We start from the raw sequence: 10,088 nt of genomic DNA, 5'->3' as shown, positions 1-10,088 counted from the left end.
GTGCAAACAATGAATCTACCAACGCTCGTATCAATGAACTAACTCATGAAATGGCTGCTATGCGAGCCTGTTTTCCTCCTACCGATCCGAATGCTTGATTTTATGTTTAGCTTTAAAACTTTGAACAAAATGAATATTGTTTCAACATTTTGAATTGTTTGATTTTGTGGATTGTTAGATTTTGGATTTATGGATAGTGTAAACTTATATGTTTGGTGTGTTTTATTCGTTTTTGCATCATTTACATCATCATTAGCAATATGACCAATTTTGCCATATCACATTATTTATGAATATTGATGAAACTAATGGCTAACCTCTCTTTTTTGATTGTGATCTTAGCAGCTTAAGCTTATAATTAATAAATCAATTGGCTAAATGATTTCAAAACCTTGTTTTACAATGTCTTTTTGATTTAACAAAAAGGGGGAGAAGAATAAGTTAAGTGTTAAATGTTTTACATAATAAATTGAAGAAGTGTTAAAGTAAGGGGGAGTAATTTCAAAACTTGATTTCAAAAATCTTAAAATTACTAAAATGTTTTGTTATATCAAAAAGAGGGAGATTGTTGAAACATTTTAATATTTCGATATAACAAATTAAGTTAAATGGATTTTAAGATTTTCCAAATGATTTTCTAAGTATATTCGATATAACTATTCGAATATCAAAACATTACTCCAAATATTTCAAAAATCATTTTTAATCCTTACTTAAGTGTAAAATTAAGTTTTAATCATAAAACAATTTCAAAATAATTTTACAAAGTATTTCGAACCAATTCAAAGCCAAAAATTACAGATTGCTCAGAGGGAACCGATTCCCCCCCATAGGAGGAACCGATTCCCCCCCTGAATGGTTTGGCTCCGAGATTTCCAGAATGCTCGGAGGGAACTGATTCCCCCCTTGTACAACGGTCGAAATATTTGAATTTTACACTTAGGGAACCGATTCCCTATGAGGGGAACCGATTCCCCCCACGCTCCAAGCTGTTTTATTAAATGTTTTCACACTAAAACGGCTATAATATCTTCTCTAATCATCCCCAACGTTCAGAAGTGATCCAAGGTGTATTTAAGCAAGCTTAGAAGCCATTGATCAAAAACAAGAAACATCAAGCAACTAGAATCAAGAGAGAATCAAAGAGAAAGCATCAAACCTCAAGTTTGAGCATTTCAAGCCTATTTTCATTCAATATTCATTTTGCTTTCAAGAACACTTTTTGTGCTCAATTGTATTCATCTTTGAGTGTTCTTTTCTTTGTTCTAGAATTGTGCAAACATCTTACCTTGTGAGGTTTTCTTGTAAGTTTGCAAATTTGTAATCTTCTCTTTGAGAAAAGAGTGTTCTCAAGAGTTGGGGTATACTCTTGAGGGAATTGTAAGGTTATCTCTTTGGCCTCAAAAGAAAGAACAAATTAGTGAATTTGTTGGAAAATCCTTAGTGTGGATAGCTAAGGTAGTGGACGTAGACTTTGTTTGAGAAAGTCGAACCACTGTAAATCGTTGTGCAAATACTTTCAATTTTCTGCAAAAGCTTCCACAAAATTTTTATTGCTAATTCACCCCCCTCTTGGCCAATTTCGTCATTCGATTAACTCAACAGGAGTGCTTAGAAACGAAATGAAAGATGAAGGGACAATGACGTAAAACGGTCGAGCGTAGGATTGTTGGCGATAGTGGCAAAAAAACAGTAAATAAGGGGGAAAGCGGTGGCCAAAAGGAGGAGGGCACTTTAATCAAGGCAGTGTCACGTACGGTGTCCACTTTCCAATAGCTACATCCCACGTCAGCGCACTTGTTTTATCTTTTCTGTGACCAATAAATTTTCCACACGTGTATCCCTAGCATTGGGTCCTCATTTTATTACGTGGCACCAGTTGGGATTTCATTTTTTAAAGCTATCTATCTGCCACGTGGGTATGAGGAGGCTACCTTTGGTTTTTATTACTCAATTTTACTCTTACTTTTATTTAAATCATTATAGTTTAAAAACTCTCAATTTAATTACTCAATTTTACTCTCACTTTATTTGCAAATTTTAATAAATAAAATAAGTTAATGGACAAAAACTTCATTTCAACAAAAACAATTTTTTATTACACAATAAAATCACTTTTAAGTTAAATTTAAACTCAACTTTCTTACAACTTGAAAAATATGATTTGCATAGTTAATATATTATAAATTATCATATCGCATCTTAATAAAATAATCTAAGCTTTCCGGCTTAGTCATAATCATTATAATTGTTAAAATATGTTGGATCATATTGGTCATATCACAAATAATTTTTTTATATAAGATTGGAGTGAATATAATATAATATATATTTAAAAAAAATTAATTATTTGATAACAAACGTTTATAAAAAAGAACCTCTTATTCCCACTTGATGTTAAAACAAACCCGATTCACCGTCGATGGTGTCTAATTCATCGGAGTTCTGTCGATGTCTCACCGAGTTACGTACACTAAAATATCAAGGTATCGGCTTTTGTCAACTCTCCCGATGTCTCATTGAGATATATGTATATGCATCTCCTCGACCTCCTTTGTAAATTTTACCATTTTACCTTCGCTGTCATTTTTTTTATGCTTATTGAAGCTTCCGAATGAATTCTTCTGCCGATCAAAGCTTTTAGAGTTCTCAAAAGTCTTGGAAATTTTATATCTTCTGATTAGTTATAACCCTTTGACATAACTGATTCAGTCTCCCTCTCAACTTCTCACTTTTAATCATCTTTTCCAATCCCTCTTCAAATCATAAGAGAGGCCTTAAGCCGACACAACTTATGATCAATAACCTAATGCCTCAGCTTTTGTGGCTGGTTTGATGGGATAAACCACTAAGTTCGTAGCCTCGGAGGAGCAGTTTGGGTGGGGATTCCAAGGGCTGTTAGTTTAGCTACTGATTATTCCTTTTGTACCAAAAAATGCATCGCCGCAAATACTTTGAAATAGTACATTAAAACACTTCGCTACTAATACCAAAACAAAAGTTATATGACCATTCATATGATACTGGCAATAGGACGTAGAAATTTATGGAGGACGTGAACTTAAAAAATTATATTAAAAAATTTAGGGACGCAATATTATAAAATTTCAAAGGGGCAATTGACCATTCAATTCCGTGTGTAAATATTATACCAATTCAGCATAATTGAACATTTTAACAGATTTCACTTAAGAGAGGTCTCCAGGGAAACTTTATTCACCCACATGTTTGTACAAGAAAAAGAAAAGGGAAAACGGTCAATCTTGTTTACGCCCATTAAAACGACAAAGAAAATCTTACCGGAGAGGAACTGGCAGCAAAAGCTCGTTAGCAGCCGGAAAATAGGAAGAAAAAACCTTCTTTGAGATGCTGCTGCTGCTAGAAACATAAAGCGGGATGGATATCAAGCAGTAGCGGTGAGGCACGGGTGAAAGGCAGTGCCACATGCTATCCACTGTCGCTTTCTTCCCCGTGGTAGAATACATCCAGGAACCTTCAGCCACTCCCTGCTCATCACATTGTAGGTAACCAACCTGTTCATTTGTCTCGATCTCAACGACAACATGAGCAAACCTTTGTTGCCCAAGCAACTCATTCGAACGTGCTTCCCGTAAAACTCTAAGCACCATATATTTGGCATTCTGTCCACCTCCTTCCACAAAAGTGTCATATTCTGCAGCTCCCATATGCAGACACACGTGGCGGCATTTTTTGTCAGTAGTCCCACAAGCATGATCCTGCCATCACACTCGGCAAGTGTGTGGTCACTCAGATGTACCGGGGCCGGGATTATATATTGCTTCCACACCCCAGTAACCATATTGTAGGACACAATCCCTTCAGGGTCTGACTGCATGAAGTAAAGTGTATTATCAATGGAAATTGCTTGTGACCGAAAGTTCAGTGATAGTGGTAGCTTGATGTTCGAGGGCGTGCTTCCTGGTCGGCTCCATGAATTCATCACCGAGTCATAAATTTCATACTCTCCATCACACCCCACCCACAGGATCTTGTAGCCTTCACTGGTTGAATTCGCATTCAGAGTCATTCCCACAGCAACACGCGACCACACTTTAACTGACCTTGCTGGCAACTCTTTAAATGACTGAGTCAAAGGGTTGCATACATAGAAGTTCCTATGACCAATATCAAGAAAGCAAACTAGACCGCCTACAGAAGCAACCGGCAGAGCAATCATCTTTGCTGGCAGAAAAGAGATCGTGGGGTGGTGCCACTTCCTTGTGGAAGGGTCATACATGGCTCCAACATTCATATTTTCATGAGTAATAGTATAGAACCAGGGATAAGATTGTGGGATTCCCGCACAATGCTGAGAGAAACTTTGAGATTCCAGTAAGGAATTCCATTTACGGCAGACTGAGCGGAAGCGGAAAAATGTGGCAATGGGTAGTCTAGCAATAACAGCCTCAAAGAGGTCTTCAGGGAATTCTTTCCAAATTTCTTGCACCATAACCTCTGGTGTAGGGATATTTCCAGTCAATTTCCCCTGGTTCCGCTCCTTACGCAATTTCTTGCTTGGCGGAGGCTTGAAAGGTTCCAACATTTCACAGTTTCCAGATTTCCCTGCAGCCATCACGAGACTGTAGTAATCCTCGGAAGAAGAATCATCGATATTGGGAAAACACCACCTGTATGAAAGCTAACACCAGTTATCAAGTTTTCAACTTTCTAATTACATTAGGAACAACCTGAATGATTAGTAGATAACTATCAACAAATTTTAGATCAGTAAGATTAAACACGTCTAAGCCTATAGCAAAAGTAAGTATGATCTGTTTAATTTACTAAGGCCTAGAGATAATTTATCAACTATTCTCACATCCTAACAATGAATTCCTGCAGCAAATGTTCCTGATCGCCAGTCTTTCCTATTAGCAATAAGTTTATGCGTAAAAATAAATTAGTACTAACAGAGATCTCGGATTATCTTTCGCAATGTATGATGGTGGTTTAATTAAGATTGCCACTCACCTGAGATAAACAGGGGGCACAGATAAAGAGAGAGAAACAGACTCTCAAGAACATTTACAATAAGTTTTCAGGAGAACTAGATCGGGACTGCAATCGTGAATTGATTAGAAACCAAAAAAAAAAATACTATAACATAAAAGTATTTGCATCCAACATAAAGTGGTTCAGCACCAGTTTTGAAACTCATTACTTTCCCTATGCCCATTACAAGCAAGTTAACCAAATTCTCTCAATAAGCAAACTATGAGCTACTAATCATTTTTTTATTAAAAAAAAGGAAAAGAAAAGACAACTGAAAAACATCCTTGGATTATAAGCAAATCCAGACAAAGAAGGTTTGCTAAAGAAACCTTGTGTCTGTGGAGCAGCATGTTTTCATAGGTGACCAATGGACTAATGCTAGAGAGTATAACCAAATTTGATAGGTGATCATGCAAGTAACTAACAAAGAAATTTATATATATAAAAAAGACATGTACAATATCCTCCCATTACTCAAAATTCCACACACACAAAATAAATTGCCAAAGAAGCCTTATGCCTCCAGAGCAACATGATTCACAAAACCAATTTATAAATGCTACAGATTATAACAAAACATCGTAAGTGATCATGCAAGTAACTAGCAACCCATCAGGGGTTCAATTTCAACATTCACATCATCTTTGAACTTGGTCCAACCTGTCACATGATTTCAGTTAAGGCTATACTGCTGGCCTTTGCAAGATAAGCATTTTATGGTCATTAAAATAAAGTTAAACCTAAGCATGACTATCATGCCACAAGATATTGCACTCTCCAGCCATGATAAAACATGTTTCCAAACAGTAACCGCGCCTTAACATCTTCATAGTTATGTTATTTTCTTTAAAAATGAATCTCAAATGCACCTTAGCAAGTTTGACGTTGACCACCTAACTATTATGTTAGGAAAAAAAACCTTAAAATGAACCTAACATTCGTTTGTTTTGCAAAAAATGACTCTCGCGGGATGGGCTAATTTTCAGAGGAAAAATAAAGTTCACAATTTCTGTTTGGATGAAGAAAAAAATCTATTGTTTGGTTATTTCGTAGAGAATATACGGGCATACTAATGTCCAAACCCAAGCAGCCGAATGACCATGGGTTCATATGGTGGCATTAATGCCCTAACGTTTCAAGTTTAAGAAAATTGTCTCGTGCTTTTCAAAACCAAATGGCATTTTTTGAATATGGAGTGATTTTTCGTCAACACAAGTTCATTTTCCACTGATCAAGCTATTTTGTCATGAAATATCTATATCTATATATATAAGGTAAATCATTATTCGGATGGCATTTTCCACAAAACAAATAAACCTTAACATTAGCTAATGTTTCATGATTAATATATGAAACAAGATAAATGAACCTTAGATATATTGATCTTGATCAACAACCCCGGGAATTGCCTCGTATTTGGATTATGCAGATACAAGATGCCTATGGTAGCTATAGCATACCCTAATTTCTTATGGCTACCAAATGAAAGAAGATATACTTGAAATATAGCAGGTATTGAGCTGTTAAGTCCTTTGCATTTGAAGAAGACATGCCTGATAAGTCTACTGCAATCTCTAGTAACTAATCTCGGTATAAATTTAAGTTCCTTCATGCATTTCATGCTCAAATGTGGACCATCAAGGACATGAATGCAAGGTCTAGACCTTCAACTCAGTTGCAACAGAGTAGAATTGTACAACTGGAAAGTGATCATCGCAATTCATTGTCATTGCTTTCACCAGTCGGTCAGTTCTTTTAGTCATTTTTATGGATACATGTTTAACCGTTAACGTACCGTTTGGAAAGAACCCAAGCTAAAATCACTGCACAGCGAAAGACCCCATGCATCCAGCTATATCATAATATGTTGACAGCAAAATCAACTAAACGAACTACAAAAAGAAGCTTTCAACTATGTGCCCTGTGAAATTGCCATGACTGTTTTTGCGCAAAACATGCCTATGCAGGAACATTGAGAGAGAAAGAGACGACACCAACGGTATAAATATTAACAATGGGGAAGCAGTAATTACAAATGAAATGAGCACAGGCAAGATACACGTCATGATTAAAAAGAATTATAAGGAGACCTTAACATTAGTAGTCCAACAACTCTTTGTTACTTGAAAATCCCAGGATTTTGTAGAATTAGTAAATTAACTTCTCGTTTCCTTCACTTATAGGAAGGAAAAAGAAATTTGAAAATAGTGGATTGCCACTTGCCAGTGGACTAATAATTAATCAAGAATTATGGGTGTAAGTCCATGTTTTTCTTTTCCTCAGGAACAAATGTAAAGGAGATTCCATCTTCATAGTCAACCATAATCACATGCTAATCAACCAAGACGAAAGATATTCAAGCATCAATTACCAAAAGGTAATGCCCAGCAAGTTCAAAATTGACCATCACAAGACGTAAAAAAGCAGAGCATCAACCCTTAATAAAGAAGAGGGGGATAATGCAAACTGAAAACTGCAAAAGGGGAAAGGAAAGGAAATGCAAAAAGGGGTAAAAAATAACCTACATGATTCGCAACGATGAAAGAATAATTTTGAAAACTCAAATTAGTGTCGACTCACCAAGATATATGCCCAAAAATAATGCAACAAACAAGCGAAATCCCCTAAAAATCGACAGTGGCACAGCAGAAAACAAAATAAAAATCTAAAGAACGAGAAATGCAAGGGGAGAAACTAACATCATCGCATAACAAAAGAACACAAGATAATCTACGACTACTAATTCACCAAAAAAATAAAAGAATCGAGAAATTGCAGAAGCCGAGTGGACAAATCTAACGAGATTTCAAAACAAACACATTAAAAAACGCAAGACGAGGAAAACGAAACGAAAATCGAAGAGATCTATCAACAGAAGGACACGAAACGAAACGGAAAGAACCTGCGGTGGTTGTCGTCGGACGGAAGAGGCAGTTGGTGATAGTGAAGAAGGTGGAAAGTAGGCGGCGACGGTGGAGGAGAGCCGTAGAGAAGCAAGAGGTCTTGAAGCTGACCGATTAGCTGCCTAAGCATGGCTCCGTTCCCATGCCCCAATAACCCCTCTCCCTATTCCAACACCAAACAACAAAAATGCTTCTTCTCTTTCTCTCTCTCTCTCTCTCTCTCTCTTCTCTTTCTAGTGAGTTAGCCAGTCACATATCGCCACGTAGGGTGGAATTATTACCAAAATTTCTTTTGTAATAATTCTGACCCGCACGCAACTTTGTTATTGCAATGAATGATCCCACCTGATTTTTCACTCGAGTATGTATCTCTCTACCCTCTTTTCCACTTTTCTCCTTCCTTGTTTGCTTTCTTTTTATTTTGCCATTAAAAAGTTAATTTCTTATTTTTCTAAAAATAAAATATGTTTTATAAGAATTCCCCGAAAATATAAAAACTTATTTTTTTAGCTCAGAAGAGTTCCCTGTAAACAAGTTTCATAGATGAAGAATCTACGAGAACTAAATTACCTTACTGATTAAAGGAATAGTTGTTATTTTTAGTGGTCACAAATTCGAACATCAATAATTACAGTAAAATAATTTTACGTTCGATGTTAAATGGTTAAAATTATTTAGAATAGTTACTAATGTGTAATCACTCTAACTTATTCCATAAATAATTGAAGAATCTATCAATGGTAAATAATTATTATTTTAACAAATATAATATATTCATTTTAAATAAATTATAGATTGAAAAGTTTAATATATACTTCAATACAAATTTAAATATTAAAAGAAATATAATTTAATAATTATTATATATAAAATCAAAAGTTAAAAGTATAATAATAATTTTATCGAATTCATTGAATGGATTATCAATAATTTAAAAAAATCTGAACAAATATTATCATTATAATCACTCTATGTTACTAAAAGAAGGTTAATTCGACTTGAATATGATAATTTTGATCATATCATACTTTATAGGATTAAGTTTTTCGAATTTTATAAAACATGAGATATAATTCGAGTTTAAAGTGAATAAGGTTTAACTTAACCCAGGATAATAATATGATTTTATTTATTATATATATATATAGGGATAATAGTTATAATCTTCATTCATCTATATATTTATAATTAAATACCTATTTTATTGAATAAAAATATTTATTTATATATTTGATTTAAATCATATGTAAGTTTTTTTTTATTTTAAAATTCGAATCTTTTAAATTGAATAAAGGTAAATTACACATTTAGTACATAAACTATTAGTTTTAGTCTGTTTTAGTATTTACACTTTCATTATTTTTAAAAGCATACCTAATGTTTAGTTTCATTTCATTTAGTACATTTCATTAAAAACTTAACGCGTTTAGTATCTAAATTATTAGTTTTGATCCATTTTAGCGCATAAACTTACAATTTTTTTCAAAACTTAACGTTAAATTTTTTAACGGTATACTAAAATGAAACAAAAATTAAAGTTTTACCGGTGTGGTACTAAAACTAAAGAAAAAAACATTTAGGCATAATTTTAAAAAAATTGAAAGTTTAGATACTAAAACGGAACAAAACTAATAGTTTAGACACTAAACACATAATTTACCCTTGCAAAAAACACCTTTATAAAATTGAATCAATCACTTTTTCGAATTTGAATTTGACCAAAAATCAACCTAATCTAACCTATTGTCCTCCCTAATTAAAAGCCAGGGAGCATCAACATACGTGTGAGAATCGTGAACGGTGGGGCTTTTTTACAAAGGTCAAGATTCAGAAGACTTAAATGACATATTTTCCTATATTCTTTTTCTTTCCCCTTTTTTCTAGGGTAGATTATATATTTAGTATCTAATCTATTAATTTTAGTTCTTTTTAATATCTAAGTTTTTAAATTTTTCAAAAGCATACATAACGTTTATTTTTTATTTCATTTTCATATCCTTCATTAAAAACTTAACGCTTTTAGTACCTAAATTATCAGTTTTAATTCATTTTAATACCTAAACTTTCAAAAAATTTAAAAACTTAACGTTAAATTTTAAATGAATACTAAAATGAAACAATAACTAAACTTTTAAATATGGTTTTAAAAAAATTAAAAGTTTATGTACTAAA

General features: G+C 33.9%; 1 protein-coding gene across 1 annotated transcript; it reads right to left on the bottom strand.

Annotated features, from left to right (window-relative positions):
- Positions 1 to 3,189: 3,189 nt before the first annotated feature.
- LOC120145705 (F-box only protein 6-like) lies at positions 3,190 to 8,141 on the bottom strand. Its single transcript, XM_039159468.1, has 2 exons — positions 7,916 to 8,141; positions 3,190 to 4,649 (listed from the first exon to the last, which is right to left on the bottom strand). The coding sequence occupies exons 1-2, from the start codon at positions 8,044 to 8,046 to the stop codon at positions 3,404 to 3,406; spliced, it is 1,377 nt and encodes a 458-aa protein (XP_039015399.1). The 5' UTR covers positions 8,047 to 8,141; the 3' UTR covers positions 3,190 to 3,403.
- Between the last annotated feature and the right edge of the window lie 1,947 nt (positions 8,142 to 10,088).

Source organism: Hibiscus syriacus, unplaced genomic scaffold (assembly GCF_006381635.1).
Source record: "Hibiscus syriacus cultivar Baekdansim isolate YM2019G1 unplaced genomic scaffold, ASM638163v2 tig00110893_pilon, whole genome shotgun sequence".
NCBI lineage: Eukaryota > Viridiplantae > Streptophyta > Magnoliopsida > Malvales > Malvaceae > Hibiscus > Hibiscus syriacus.
This window is presented reverse-complemented; position numbering and strand designations above follow the sequence as displayed.